Below are 14,614 nucleotides of genomic sequence, written 5' to 3' on the forward strand. Positions count from 1 at the left end.
TCGAGGAGGAAGAAGAAATCCTTAAAACCGTGTAGAGGATTCTCAGAACTATTAGGCTGTTGCATATCAAATGGCCAATTTTGAACTTATAACAACTGAAGATTTGAATAAGGCTTCCGGGATGGAGCCCCGTTGGTTGACGGTTTGTTACCGACGTTTCGTAAACATTGCAGTTTAATTCTTCAGGGCGAGAGACAACGTGATACTGGTTGGTCCCGCACAGGGCGACCCTATTTATCCAGAACTGGAGTCATTGTTGCGTGACGCTCCAGTTGAGTGGAGTTGTCCAATCGGGTGGCTGTTTTAATTGAATGGCCAATCGATTAAAAAACCGGGAAGATGGTGTTCCGAATTGGATGGGTTTGGTATCCGGAGTCCCTATTGATGTTGTTGGGATGTTTGTAGATCTCAAGTGCTTCTCTGTACTTACGGGGAAAGGACTGTTTTGAGTTCGCCAGGGTACGCCGAACTTGATGCTCATTGGAGAATATTTTCAAAGTTGGATCAATATCGTCCACGTTTCTACATATGTCTCTTCTTCTGACTGGTCTCCGTTTCGCAGAAGGTCTGCTAATTAAGCGACAATATTTCCAACTTCTCACACGATATTTGACTCAAGCGCAAGATGACGAAACAACCAAGTCCTTGAACGATCCATGAAACTATCCATGTCTCTTGCAACGAGTGGATCGTGAAGAGTTGCGTCAATCGATTTGTTTACAAATGATCCAGGGCATACGATTTTAATTACGGTTCTACATCAGCGAGTGTCCAGCGATTCTCTCGAACGGCTGAAAGGTGAAATGAAGTTAATTGACAGGTAAATTTATCACTGGGAGGATCGATCGACCCTTCGTCCCTAGACCACTTTCACCCGAAATTTATTCGAATCTTAACTAATGGCGTTGGAACTTGTGCTCTCGCGAGGCCAGTAATCGATTAGCATCGACAATGAACGAAAACGAGTATGAAACGTATCATTAATCGTGCGTCCCGCCGTGCTCGACAACGGCCAAACAACGTTCCACCGACAATGCCTCGAATCAACCCCTAGCGAGCTGCTCTCCCGATACGTTCGCGACGTGTAACGTTCGAATGTAATTATTGCTCGTTGAGCAATCGAAGCTGGAAAGCGAACGAGCGAAAGGAAAGCTAATTGTCCGAGGAAATGAATTTGAAAAAGGAGAAACTCGAGACGCAGTCGCTCCACTGTCTCTCGACAAATGGTAAGATTAAAACGCGACGCTCCAGTTGTCTCGAGAAGCATATCCGTCGTGTTTCTCATAGCAAATGAAAGTCGTTGCTCGTCTTGATACTTCCTGAAGAAATTCGTGTTTCCTTATAGTTGAAAACTATTTCATTAGAGGTATGGTGTCGAAAAGGTTGATCAGATGTAGGGTGCTCGAGAACATAGATCGATGTATCGGCAGGAATAGAAATCTACAAATTGTTCTCCATCTTGCTTGGATCATGGTGCCCTCCCCACCATAGTGGCAGGGTGTTGCGCCAGGTTTACCACTCCGTGAGCGCTATCCGGACACCTGAATCGAGAGGATTTTCACAACGCCGCTGCCTGACGCGAGAGAGCTCCGGCTAGGTTGTCGCGTGGGCGACCGGAAACCGTACCTTCCTACCGTCTTTGGTCGTCACTCGACGACTCGACGGGGAAGGGAGTCGGGGGAGAAGGGAGGAGAGAAAAGGCAGACCGACCGGCCAAGAACTGGCGCAGCTCTCCTTCAACGTTCTCCACAGCCAGTACCCGCGACCGAGGGCGGATCTGTCTTCATCGTCACGTAACGCTTTAACCTGGCAGGACCTACAGGGAATCCTACTTACCGCTCGCGTACAAAGGCCCTAATAGAAATAGAAATCTTCAGGGTTCTTCCGTTTCCGTAACGACGATTAATTTGACTACCGTAGTCGAGTTGCGACACCGTCAGCCTAACGGTGATGGGCCAAATTTTTATGACGAGTCCCTGGAACCAGCTGACCAAAGGGGGAACCGAAATTTTACGGCTCACCTAAGCCTTCGCCTCTTGACGTAGGTAAACAAGCAATTCACAGCTACGTTAAACGTTATCAACGCTCATTTGGATAGCTGCATGGATCATGAGAAAGTTAACGAGAGATCAGTGCAAACAGCTGGCACGGTATCACCCTCGTTACTTTCTAGTAAAAGTTTCATTTGTCCTAATATTTTCTGGAAAAAAAAGGAGATAAAAAAAATATGTTATTAAAAATCTTATCAAACCAAACGATAATGACCGAATAAAGAGTATCAAGGATATCCAAAGCGTGTCGAAACGTGTAAGATAGGAAAAAAAGAAGAGAGACAAAAAAAGTGCTATCTAGGCTCTTCGGATGATAGAAAGGTGATGACCTCGATCCTACGCCTGCCGCGTATAAAACGCCGTTCCCGTCTTGCACCTCGTTCCGCCTGTTTCTGCTTGCCTGTTCTGACTGGCCTGCCCACGCCTGCCCTTCTGTCAATTATATTTACTATTTCATTCATACGGCCGCCGCTTGGTCCACGAGCCGTGCCCATTCACGAGAACGGCCGCGCATGCCAGATTGCTCGCGCCGATGGCTATCCGATAGGGTAGCGCCTCCATATATGATTCGGATGGAAATGCACTGCGGGCAAAAATGTAATTGCTGTAATCTAGGATTATATGGTTGCGTAACACCGATACCACTTATATTATATATATACATACCATATATGCTATATTTTCTGCCTGTCATTATGTAATATTAGTCGAGTTGTCCTAAAGTACATAGAATTTGAAAATTCCAAAATGCGCGCACACTGTAAATTCTGCGCATGCGTCAGGCGCATGCGCAGAGATACAATGACCGAAACTCGTTCGTTGACAATGTTTGTCGAAATAAAATATGAAATACGTGTCATATACCTCTAACGTTCCTTTTCTTTACTTTCTCACCGGTGCCTCGATACTTCATGGACCGTGAGAATATTTTCGGATCCCAAGGGGCTCGCTCACTAATCGGGCGCTAATTTGCCTTATACTGTAAGGAAACAGACGGGAGGGATCTTAGCAATTCGAACCAATGGATGGTAAAAAAACTCACCGGTTTGAAATCACTGTGCATCGTGTTCGTTTAATAGGGAACGCAATCGACTATTTACATGGCAAATTTACTCGTGCTCGGTGAAAATTTATGCTAACCGATTTAATGCCACTGATTCACGATTCATTTTCAATGATATTTAGCAAGGATTAAGTGTTGTCAATAGCTAACACCTACTTACTTTCAAAAGATATAGATTACTCTGATTTAACCTTAATTTTTTTTCTCATACATTATCCCGTGAAACGAAGCAATGATATCAGTGTACCCGAAGATCGATGATCGTTAATCCATTCGATGGAACTTACTTAACCTAAACAGGTCGAAGCATTTTTCGTGTTCCATCGGAAGAGATGAGGTCAACGTTATTTTCTAATAGATGAAACACTCAACGAAAGCACACTTATACACATACACATATGCGTGCGCAATAGGCCGAATAATTAAGTTTCCACGTTGATTCTCGTATTCCTATAAAGGAATCGCTTCACGCCTACGCTCAATTGCTTTTCGACTCTTGTGCGGCTAGAGTTCTGTGATTGCAAAGCTGTTTCGGAATCTAATGATGTTTTCTTAGAGTACATGTGTAAATCTCATTAAAGATCATTACATTATTATCTTATAATCGATGATGGTTCGATACCTACTTGACATTTTCTTACACTTAGCATTTTGATTAGCAATTTCATGTATAACTTCAACATTGTATAACGCAAGAATATCGTGCGCAACTATTTAAGAAACTTAATGAAGGCAGATTAAAACCACAAATCTTATTGCAAATAAATGAAATTCGGTTGAATGAAATGAAATTACATATCAATCTGATCCTTCGTATTTCACAATTTGTATGTTTATGTTAAAGTGCCATCTGACGACGATTAAAAAATTGTATATAACAAATTAGTTACCATTAGTTGATCCTTATGTTTCCTAAGAAATCTTACTTATCAATGATTATCGACGAACGTCAACTTATTGAACTATAGAAAAGAGCTTACTTATTTTTACTCCAGATGTCTTGAATGTTTATTATTTTCTGTAAGGTTAAAAGTTGCACATTGCTTTACAGCTATTTATAACAAACAAAAAATATGTTGGAATACACAATTGTTTAGAAATAATCTGAAGAATAATTACAATTATTGTAATTTATGATGTAGAAGTTTGCGAATTGTAAATGTGATATTATGCATTATTCGTTCAACGAGAGAACATATTACATGCGCATGTTAACTATGTTATGTATTTAAAATATTATTGTATAACATTGCAGCGTAAGTAAATACATTGAAGATTATATACATACATATGTCATTTTAATTTAAACACTACTCCTTACAGTTTATTAAAGAATTTAACTTTTTTTAGCATGTTAAGTTTGGTAAGATATTGTACTTTAACAAAAAGTAAAAGCACTGCAACCAGAATTTTACAAATTCAGAAAAATTTGTACACATATACTCAACCACAAAAAATTGTAAATACCACATGTACATTAATAAAAAGAAATTCCATTTTTTTACATAAGGTATTGAATATTAATTCTATTTAAAAAGTACATTTATCATTTATAGATAATGTAAGATTATTTAATGTTACTTATTTAATTATTTAATTTATAGGGTTTATTTAGACAGGGCAAAACTATAGCTTTAGGTTTTGCATCAAAGTCATCCCAGAAATCAGATAAAATTGTAGGTAAATGGATGTTAACTTGTGGTGGTATGGTTTTCATAGCTGTGGTTTTAGGTATAACTCTTTATCTTTTACTTTACTATTATGCCTGTACTGTTATTAAAGTTATTGTAGATCAAACATATGGAAAGTAATACTTAAATTTTGAATATATATAAATAAAGTACATCAAAAGAAAAATCAACAATTGTTTATCATTTCCTATTTGTTTAGGAGGTGTAACAAGACTTACAGAATCTGGCCTATCAATGGTTACTTGGAGATTACTTGGTGAAAAAATGCCTACTACTGAAACTCAGTGGCAAACAGAATTTGAACGTTATAAACAGTTTCCTGAATACAAAATGTAAGAATTAGTAACAGATTGATTGTATATCTCATGAAACTATATTTTCATGTAAATTTTTTATAGCACTAATCAAAATATGACATTGGAACAATTTAAACGAATTTGGTGGATGGAATACTTACATAGAATGTGGGGACGTTTAATAGGCGCTGTATTTATAATTCCAGCAACATACTTCTGGGCTAAAGGTATGCTGAAGCCAGGAATGAAAACTAGAGTAGCCGTTTTGGGTTCATTAATTGGTTTACAAGGACTGATGGGTTGGTACATGGTCAAGTCTGGTTTAGAAGATCGTTTTATAGAACCGTCAGATGTTCCACGTGTTTCGCAGTATCGCTTAGCCGCGCATTTAGGACTGGCATTTATTATATATACTGGATTTTTATACAATGCTTTAGATTACTTAATTCCTGCTGAAAAATTAAACCTTAATAATTTAAATATTAGTACTAGCGAAATGAAGCAGAAGCTGAAAAGATTTAGAATGTTAGTTCATTCAACAAAAGGATTAGTTTTCTTTACTGCTTTGTCTGGAGCTTTTGTAGCAGGAATGGATGCAGGTCTTATTTATAACACTTTTCCGAAAATGGCGAACAAGTGGATACCGGATGACGTATTTGCGGTATCGCCTAAGTGGAAAAATTTTACAGAGAATGCAACTACTGTACAATTTGATCACAGAATTTTGGTACGTTTTAAAGATACAGTTTAGATTAAAACTAGGGTAATATAATTTATTTTTTCTTTTTTTTACAGGCAATTACTACTTTAGCATTAATAACTTACATCGGAATTGTATCTCGTAAATACAAGCTTCCTGGTAACGCTAAAAAAGCCATATTAGCGGTTCTTTGCGCCGGTTATTTTCAAGTACTACTAGGCATTTCAACATTGGTACATCATGTGCCTCTAGCATTAGCTGCAGCTCATCAATCTGGTAGCCTTCTTGTTTTGAGTACAATAATTTGGTTGTGCCATGAACTGAAGTATTTAAAGTACATTGTTAAATAAAGTTTAAAGACGAAAAATTTTCACAACATTATACTTTATTTGACAATGCATTAAGTTATAATAATCAATATTCCTAGAAATTAATTTACATGTATTTACTTTAAAGTAATATTACTATAATCAAAATACAGAAGATTAAGTAATTTCATAGTTTGAAAATGTATCTATAATTTGATGTTTATAAAGAACAAATAAATACCTATTTTAAGATAATAATAAACAAATATATAGAGCATTTTTATAATTCAATGGTGTTATATATCTTGGACCTGACAGAATTATAGCTGTAAATTATAAATCAAAAGAAATTGACTACTAACATCACTTGTCCTTTTCTAAACTTAGCCACATATTAAATATTTAATGATGTTAGTACTGGCACCTAATTTCAAAAACCAGCTTTGGTAAGTAATATTATTTCTTTAATTAGTTTAAAAAATGTGTAAACCCTGCTTAATCAATAATTGCTACCTAATAATGTTTTTGTTAACATTCCAAAATTTTTTTAATATCATCTAATTTCTGATTAGCAACACAATGAATTTTGCTTTATTTATTGGCAGTTGTTCTACCTTATCTCCAATCAGTCATTCTTTCATTTCTTTTTTTTTTTTTAAACGCCTTGTACGCATTGGTCCAACATAGCAATATTAATATTAAGCAGTAGCAACATTTAATAGGCGTTTTGAATTGCACTTTCGTTATTGTAACGCTTTTATGTACACTCGTCATATTTTCACTTTGTAATATAGCAATCGCGCCGCATCACATTTCTTGTTCAATATTACATGGACATGAGTATTCAAGAAAAATGTATTTTATCACTCATACATATAAAAATTATATCACTTAAGAAAAACACAACATTATTAAAATCTTTGTATGAATATGCACGAAAAACATACAATTTAATTGATACTATACACAAAATAATCTTTCTGTACTGTTTGAATATCAATCAAAAAGAACTTAAAATGCAGTCTCTTTCAGTATATTGCAGATAACCCAAATCCTATATTGCAAAACTAATATCAGTCTGATAGAATTTGTCATTCCAGTAACGATTGTATGTCTTAATTAGTTTCTGGTAACGAATGCGTTTTCATAAATGCGGTAGTACCATTCCCATTGGTGTATTGTGAACTTACAGAACATGTAAAATAATACTTTAATCGATGGTACTGCTTCACCAAAGAAATCATATGGTGAGAAAAACCGAAATATCATTTGATTGCATATTGTTGATATATCATTACATATTACAATAATAAGACATCATCTTTCTTTGTGTAAAGAAACTATAGTTTGTGAACACAATAAAGATACAAGAATGGTATATATAAAACTCTTAAATTTATAAATTCAAAAGAGATGCAACATTTAGTTACACTGCTTTTGGTTGTGTATCAAACAAATGCATAATAGATAATATGAAACTGTTTTCTTTTCTTGTTATATGAACAGGGTTTCATACACTTTGATGTTCATACTCTTAACAATTGCTTCCAATTATTGTATTACTTTAAATTGCGCGTAATTACCCAATTTATAAATAAGTTATTTATAAGATTAAATACTTTTGTTTTGACACTCAAATTGAGAATAGTGGAACCAACGTATATATCTCCATACCGATATATTTCTATGTATTACGTATTAAACATACACGCACACGCAATATTATATATTATAATTTTACGATCAATGCATATGTAAACAAACTTTATCACTGTTGTGTTAGTACAATCAATAAATTCACACTTATAATATGTCATTTTGTATAATTATATTTTAGACCATCTTTTTATATAACATGTGGGACAGAAGTAAGAATTAAGTGCCATTAAATTAAATTAGTAGTACTTATTTTACTGTGTTGATCATTTTATCATAAGCACAAATAACACGAATGTGAAAGTGATAGTACTGATAAAATTGTATAAAAATTATAAATTCTGCACCACATGTAATTCAATATTAGTCTTATGTTTTTTTTTCCTCTGTGCATCATTCAACTGTATAGATCTTACAATACAATATCTTATTAGTACTTATAGGAAGGAATCGTAAACTTTAGGCCTTTAATAGACCAAAGACATTTTTACCAAACAATGCAAACTTACGTCCTATAAACATTCATAATACATTCACAAAAATTTCGAGAATTTACCAAAAGAAAAGATACCAAAAATCTATATATCATTGAAGAGTGTAACAAAAAGCAGTAGTAACTGCTTTTCAATCAAAATTAAAATTAATTACTACAAATGTAAAAAAATTTCGAACATGAAATGTATTTAAAAAAAGAAAAAATGAAATGAAAATGTATTGTAACAAGCAGTATATACTTTGTTCCTTTTTCACTATTGTCCATTGTGTTTTTATATTCAATATTTACGTAATTCTCTTATTAATATTATTATTATTGTTATAATTTTTTTAAGTGTATTACTTACTTCTTATATAATTATGCAACATGGTTTAATAAGCAGCATAAATAATTTTCTACATGTTTACTTTGTTTTTCAATTGTTACAGCACCAGCACCTTCGTTGGTACTAACAAATAAATTTATAACATTTCTGTCTTGAATTAAATGTGATACGTTAGCCAATTTTTTGTCTATCTTATCTGCGTATGTGTTAATGTTAAAATTGATTGTAATTAGACGTTTGTAGCAATTTATTTTTAGTTAGCAGCATATTTTTTCTGATCTAGTATAAATTAGCAAAAATTAAATAATCACAACCCACAATTTTAACACAATAGTATCTAATTATTATAACATATATGTATATATATACATGTATATTATGAGAAAAACATATACATATACATATATATATGTATATCATGAAATTTATGCTGTAAGTGCATTTTATTCTATTCTTAACAATGACAAGATATAAAATTAAAAAAAAAAGTATTCTTACTTGGGTATGTGTGTAAGAATGTGCTCATCAGAAAATATGGTTTAATGCAACTTGTATCTTGTATAACAGTAGTTCAGCTTGTTTTCACTGGACTGTCATCCAGTTTTTCTGGATTTACAATTACTTGTATTACATAACCTGGTTGTATCTTTGCTTCTTCTATATGCATTTTATCACCTAATAACTTGCCACCAAAGAACCACCTTTGCCGTGATGGTTCTAAACCTTCTTGACTCTATTAACATAGTTATTATGAGCAGAATTACGAATTTAAAAAAAAGCAATTAAAGTATGAATATAAATAATTTCATGCTCACCTGTAATTTTTTTTTAGCAACTGCAATAGTATCTTTGCTATAAACAGGCAATTTGACTTCACCTAATGTAGTAGATAATCTGAGTTTTAATGTCTGTTCAACTCCACTATCAATGGGTTCTAAGAAGTAATAAAATAATACAAATTTATTTCACATGTAAAATGCTCCTGAATTTTCTTAATATTAATTAATTTTAACTGTGTTACCTGAACAGTCAGCAGGTGAATCCCTTCCACTATCCTCTTTCACAATATTAATTGGATATGATAAGCAATAAATAGGGACCTGATATCTAGTTCCCAATTCATCATAACATTCTGTTAAGAAACCATTTGGCACAGAAATATTAGCTCCATCTAATATAGCCTGTGCTAACTGATAATCCTGCGCTTCTGCTGCAATTGCTCCAGCTCTTAAAGCATCCCATATTTCTTTACGTCCATCAAATGCAGGTGCAGTATCCCAAAATTCATCTCTTTTACTTCTGAGTTGACCCTCTGTCAATGGTACATCTGATTTCCACCTGATTACTTCATGACATAGTGGATGATTTTTTCTTGAATTTCCTATAATAATGACATGTATTTATATAAATTTTTGTAAAAAAACAAAGAATTGTAAAGTTAATAGAAGAAGAAACACATTGAATTAAAAAATTCGTTTGAATTTCACAATATAATTGAATACTAAGATTCAACACAGTGATAAACATGGTTTAAATAGTTGATGAAACAAAATAAGAATGATAAATGTAATTTCTTTTGCAAAATCTTAAGTTTGATACTATGGAATGTTATCACGTACACGGTGATAACTAATTACTCAACTTTCAACGTAACAAATAATATGCAAATACAGATACATAAAACGCAATAAATGCTAAGTGCGAAGGTAAGGAAAAAGCTGGAGTATCTTCAAGGTTAGCTGTTGTTGATTGCAACTTCAATGTACGTAATTTCAATCAAACTTTTACCTGAATTTACTCTTGTGGAATTTCCCGTAGTATCGTCAACGGAGGCGTTTCTTGCCCTCGTTATACCTATGCAGCCTCCCATCCTAGGTGGCTGGTGTAACCAAACATTTCACTGAAATTTAACAACACCTTACATGCCATTTTCATCCATCTTATCCATTAAATTACGAATCGGTACCATTAGAGGCGCTGTAATCGAATATTTGCTAACCTAAAATGTTGACAAACGTAGAATTTAAAAACTAAATAAAATAAAGTTCACGACCAAATTTTTCCAAAGATAAATACTATATTTTATTGACATGTGTTGCGTAATATAATAATTGCTCTTAGGTACTTCTGATGTGGCATATTTTTAACAGTTTCTAATAGATACATTTATTTTGATCAAATTCGATAGAGAATACGTTTTATTGATACGCTAAGGTTAAGTAACAGTAAAAAGGCATGCTTTACGATGGCTTCACTTACAAGCACTAATTTTAAAGAACGATTTCTGACTATTATTAAAGAGAACGAATCTCTAAATGCAGCATGTCAAGAGATCGCTGTAGGTGTGTATTAATTACCATAATTGTTCTTCCTATACATGTAGATAATTGGCCTTGATGTTTAATGTAAAAACAACATACAATGAAACTTATCTATGATGTACTTACAGGAAAAATAACATGACACCTATTATAAATTAGTATTATTATAAATATATTATTTATTTTTTATAGAAAGTGATTATTCAATTTGTTTCTAAATATATAATAAAGCAATAAAATTTATGAATCTTAAAAATAATGGTTATCATTTTTATTTATTTAGAAATACAATCTGGACATTCAAAACTTCATGCTGTTGTGGAAGAGCTTGGACCTTTTTTAATAGAAAAAGATGTCAGTTTAAGGGAAAAAGGCATTAATGCTCTTTCTACTATTTTGTCCCATTTACCTAATGATTTTTTAAATGAAACTGAATTATGTTTTTTAACTAAATTTTATTGTGATAGACTTAAAGATCATCACACTATTATACCAACAGTATTAAAGGGAATTTTAACAATTGTAAGTTATACATTTTATAATCTTAGATTTAATAACTAAGTAAAGAAGAGTTTTTATTTTAGGTTCAAATGAATCATTTACCCAAGGATTCACCTGCACATATACTCAGAGCTTTTTTTGATAATGTTCAATGCCAATCTCAATCAGCATCTGATCGTTATAATATATATTTAATACTTACAATCTTGTTACAAAACAGAACAGAAGATTTAAAATCTATGGGACCTGATTTGATTTATGCAATTATAAATACTATTGATGGAGAAAGGGATCCTAAAAATCTTATACTGATATTTACCATACTTCCACATTTTATGAAAGAATTTTCATTAGGCCATTTAACTGAAGAAATGTTTGAAGTCATTTCATGTTACTTTCCAGTTGACTTCAATAGTGTAATTAAATCAAGCAATCAAGATATTAATTATTCATCGCTTATAAGTGCAAATTGTAATTTGATTTGACATGTTTCAGTCTGGAGCACAGGGATTACAAATAACACGTGATGATTTGGCAGAAAAATTGGCACCTTGTCTTTGTGCTGTACCAGAATTTGCTTGCCATTGTATACCACTTATTCTTGATAAATTATTCTCCAATGTTAAAGTTGCCAAGTTGGATTCTTTGAATTTGTTGTGTAAAGGTGTACAAACATTTGGTGTAAAAGGCCTTAAACATTATTTGACTGAATTATGGTCAGCTTTAAGAAAAGAAATTATATCAACTGGAGATCTAGAAATAAGGAATGCTAGTTTAAAAGCAACTGTGTCTATAATTGAAGTTGTATCAATTGATACTGAGCTGTGTAAAAGTTTCATTGATAATATAATCACAGATGCAAAATCATCTTTATACGATGTACAACTTAGTTTATTTGGATCATCTGTGAAGTTATTAGAATCTGTAGCAATAGTCAATAAAGAATCATGCACACAGATATTACAAACAATAGTACCATTATGTCTTGGACAGTATTCCACCAAAACTACAGTAACTGATAAAATTATTTTGGTTAATACACTAAACAATTTTATTAAAGTTACTAATGATCATAGTTTTAACATCAAGGGTAAATATATTTTTATTATATTTCTTACAATATTTAGTCTAAGAAACTCTTTTAAGTATAATATGAAATTTGATTTAGATGTTCCAGAATTATCATGGACAGATATACCACAGTTATATTTAAACGAATTATCGACGCCTGATACAGAATTACAGTCACTATTATTATTGGGGCTAACATTACAGAAAACATATTTAAATAAAGTGCATCGAAGTTCACTCTATGATAAAATTTGTAATCTAAGTAAAACAAATTGTAATGAATTAAAAACAATTTGTTACATATCTCTTTTTAGCTTCGCTACACTGTATCCAGGTGAAATATCATCTTTAATGAAGCAAAGATTTTCATTAACTGCTGGTAAATAAATAGAGTTAATTATTATTGTTAACAGTTAATACGTTTAATTTGAGAATATAAATTCTTTATTTTAAATGTTTCAGATGCAGAAACAGCTGAAATACAAATTCATAAGTTAGAACTTTTAACAGCTGTTGCTAAAACATATGAACTAGGTATTGAAATTCTTCCACAAATTGTGTTACAAACGAATGCTACCAATTCTGAAATAAGTATTACAGCTTTAACATGTCTTCATAGGCTAGTTGTTGCAAAAGATGTTGATTATAATATACAACATTATTTGTGTAATGAATGTAATATCATTGAAAAGTTGGCTCTTCTTAAAATGAATCCTGTTGATCAGAGATTTGATCTAGTATTAAACATTTGCCGGCTAATTGTAAGAAACCTTACATTCGAAGAACAACAAGAGGTTGTTAACAAATATGCTACAATTTTGTGTGACCAAGTTTCGATAATTGACGCTATTTTTATAATGAATATTTTTATTCCTTTACGTCAATATGTTAATTTATCAATAAGCCTAAGCTTGTTTCAAAATTTGTATAATTTACAACTTAATAACATTCATTCAAATATAAAACTCATAACGTGGGAATTTTTTGCTGTAATATTAAATAAAATGAATGATAATGATCAATGTTTTCAAAGTACTTTGTCATATCTTAAAAAACAAATAGCTAATGACTTAAAGTCAGATATTAATACTGAAATGAAACAAGCAGCAGCTGCTTTACAAATATGGTTAACAAAAGCAATCATTACAAAAGGTTCCTGTAATGCTGAAATCTTCTTAAATGAAGTATGTAAACTTTTTAATTTTTTTAATAATATTTTTTTAATGGTACTTAACATTTTTTAATACTGTTTTTTAGCTTATAGACATTTTAAAACATGATCAAATAGGTCAATATGTGGCCCAAAAATACGCAATTTTAACAAGTAGACAAGAGAATGTTTTAGTGGAAGAAAACTTTTGTAACATTAAAATCTTTTTCAAGCAAAGAGTATTTGAACATTTAATTAACAAAAATTCGGAATTTAAAGATTCATCAAGACAAAATTATTTAACTGCATTGGTGCACCTATTAGAAGAAGTACCTATGGAACTTTTGATTATGCATTTAACAAAGGTAATTATTAAATATAAATATAATTATTATAATTTATTCTAATAATAAATATTTTTCAGTTGGTTCCACTTTTAATAGAATCTCTATGTCTTGACAATGAGCAGTTAATCCATTCAGCATTAACTACATTGAAACTTTTATTGGAGACTAAACATGCTATTTTTTCTGAAAATATACAGCGTTTTATTCAACGACTTTTAAATTTATCTACCTATGAAAAAATGGTAATATTTTATAAAATTATTAAATACTCTTATTCATGCTATCTTATACATTTTGTTATTAAATTTTTTAGAAAATCAGGATTGCAGCTTTGGAATGTTTAACAAATTATTGCGATTATCCAACGGTTTCAATTATCCTGTACAGACAAGATGTGTTAGATAAATTAATAGTTCCAATTGACGATCGAAAGCGTTTAGTCCGAAAAGCCGCCGCAAAAGCAAGAGCACGATGGTTTTTGGTTGGCGCACCAGGAGGAATTGAAGAACAATGATCTGTTTATTTTAAGTTATATTAAATCAGTCATGATAAAACAATTTTGTAACTTACAAATATATGTGCATTCATTTTTATTTAATAGCAATAGATATAAATTTAACAACAATATTGTATTGCAT

The 14,614-nt window shown here is 32.0% G+C and overlaps 3 protein-coding genes and 1 long non-coding RNA gene across 8 annotated transcripts; 2 read left to right on the forward strand and 2 right to left on the reverse strand.

Moving 5' to 3' along the window:
- Window positions 1–920: 920 nt before the first annotated feature.
- LOC117604116 (uncharacterized) lies at window positions 921–2,908 on the reverse strand. The gene is made up of 3 exons (XR_004581377.2): window positions 2,718–2,908; window positions 2,381–2,634; window positions 921–2,200 (listed from the first exon to the last, which is right to left on the reverse strand). It is a non-coding gene; the product is annotated as an uncharacterized LOC117604116 (long non-coding RNA).
- A 1,230-nt stretch (window positions 2,909–4,138) lies between these two features.
- LOC117604106 (heme A synthase COX15) lies at window positions 4,139–8,040 on the forward strand. The gene is made up of 6 exons (XM_034323856.2): window positions 4,139–4,370; window positions 4,465–4,624; window positions 4,719–4,845; window positions 5,005–5,137; window positions 5,204–5,828; window positions 5,897–8,040. The coding sequence occupies exons 2-6, from the start codon at window positions 4,466–4,468 to the stop codon at window positions 6,149–6,151; spliced, it is 1,299 nt and encodes a 432-aa protein (XP_034179747.2). The 5' UTR covers window positions 4,139–4,370; window position 4,465; the 3' UTR covers window positions 6,152–8,040.
- LOC117604110 (ubiquitin domain-containing protein 1) lies at window positions 5,854–10,962 on the reverse strand. 5 transcript variants are annotated; one of them, XR_004581366.2, is made up of 5 exons: window positions 10,375–10,551; window positions 9,608–9,967; window positions 9,402–9,520; window positions 9,085–9,319; window positions 5,854–6,121 (listed from the first exon to the last, which is right to left on the reverse strand). XR_004581366.2 is itself a non-coding variant. In XM_034323872.2 (5 exons), the coding sequence occupies exons 2-5, from the start codon at window positions 10,454–10,456 to the stop codon at window positions 9,158–9,160; spliced, it is 723 nt and encodes a 240-aa protein (XP_034179763.1). In that variant the 5' UTR covers window positions 10,457–10,486; window positions 10,944–10,962; the 3' UTR covers window positions 6,732–9,157. The 5 variants fall into 5 exon arrangements, 2 of the variants coding, with proteins under 2 accessions (XP_034179763.1, XP_034179762.1); XR_004581367.2 differs by lacking the exon at window positions 5,854–6,121 and adding an exon at window positions 6,732–8,709; XR_004581365.2 differs by lacking the exon at window positions 5,854–6,121 and adding an exon at window positions 6,732–8,865.
- Window positions 10,576–14,495, forward strand: Mms19 (MMS19 nucleotide excision repair protein). Its single transcript, XM_034323846.2, has 9 exons — window positions 10,576–10,928; window positions 11,191–11,429; window positions 11,492–11,824; window positions 11,904–12,498; window positions 12,577–12,858; window positions 12,942–13,663; window positions 13,737–13,994; window positions 14,054–14,218; window positions 14,290–14,495. The coding sequence occupies exons 1-9, from the start codon at window positions 10,832–10,834 to the stop codon at window positions 14,488–14,490; spliced, it is 2,892 nt and encodes a 963-aa protein (XP_034179737.2). The 5' UTR covers window positions 10,576–10,831; the 3' UTR covers window positions 14,491–14,495.
- Window positions 14,496–14,614: the final 119 nt, after the last annotated feature.

This window comes from Osmia lignaria, chromosome 11, assembly GCF_051020975.1.
Source record: "Osmia lignaria lignaria isolate PbOS001 chromosome 11, iyOsmLign1, whole genome shotgun sequence".
NCBI lineage: Eukaryota > Metazoa > Arthropoda > Insecta > Hymenoptera > Megachilidae > Osmia > Osmia lignaria.

What these genes read in the sequence shown, in the direction of transcription:
- LOC117604106 (XM_034323856.2), top strand. Translation starts at nt 4,466, where the DNA reads ATGTTAAGTTTGGTAAGATATTGTACTTTAACAAAAAGTAAAAGCACT. An exon ending in ATTCCATTTTTTTACATAAG is followed by an intron (nt 4,625 to 4,718) that starts GTATTGAATATT and finishes TTTAATTTATAG; the next exon opens with GGTTTATTTAGACAGGGCAA. An exon ending in TTTCATAGCTGTGGTTTTAG is followed by an intron (nt 4,846 to 5,004) that starts GTATAACTCTTT and finishes CTATTTGTTTAG; the next exon opens with GAGGTGTAACAAGACTTACA.
- LOC117604110 (XM_034323872.2), bottom strand. Translation starts at nt 10,456, where the DNA reads ATGGGAGGCTGCATAGGTATAACGAGGGCAAGAAACGCCTCCGTTGAC. An exon ending in TTCCACAAGAGTAAATTCAG is followed by an intron (nt 9,968 to 10,374) that starts GTAAAAGTTTGA and finishes TCATTATTATAG; the next exon opens with GAAATTCAAGAAAAAATCAT. An exon ending in TTCACCTGCTGACTGTTCAG is followed by an intron (nt 9,521 to 9,607) that starts GTAACACAGTTA and finishes ATTACTTCTTAG; the next exon opens with AACCCATTGATAGTGGAGTT.
- Mms19 (XM_034323846.2), top strand. Translation starts at nt 10,832, where the DNA reads ATGGCTTCACTTACAAGCACTAATTTTAAAGAACGATTTCTGACTATT. An exon ending in TAAAGGGAATTTTAACAATT is followed by an intron (nt 11,430 to 11,491) that starts GTAAGTTATACA and finishes TTTTTATTTTAG; the next exon opens with GTTCAAATGAATCATTTACC. An exon ending in TCATAGTTTTAACATCAAGG is followed by an intron (nt 12,499 to 12,576) that starts GTAAATATATTT and finishes AATTTGATTTAG; the next exon opens with ATGTTCCAGAATTATCATGG.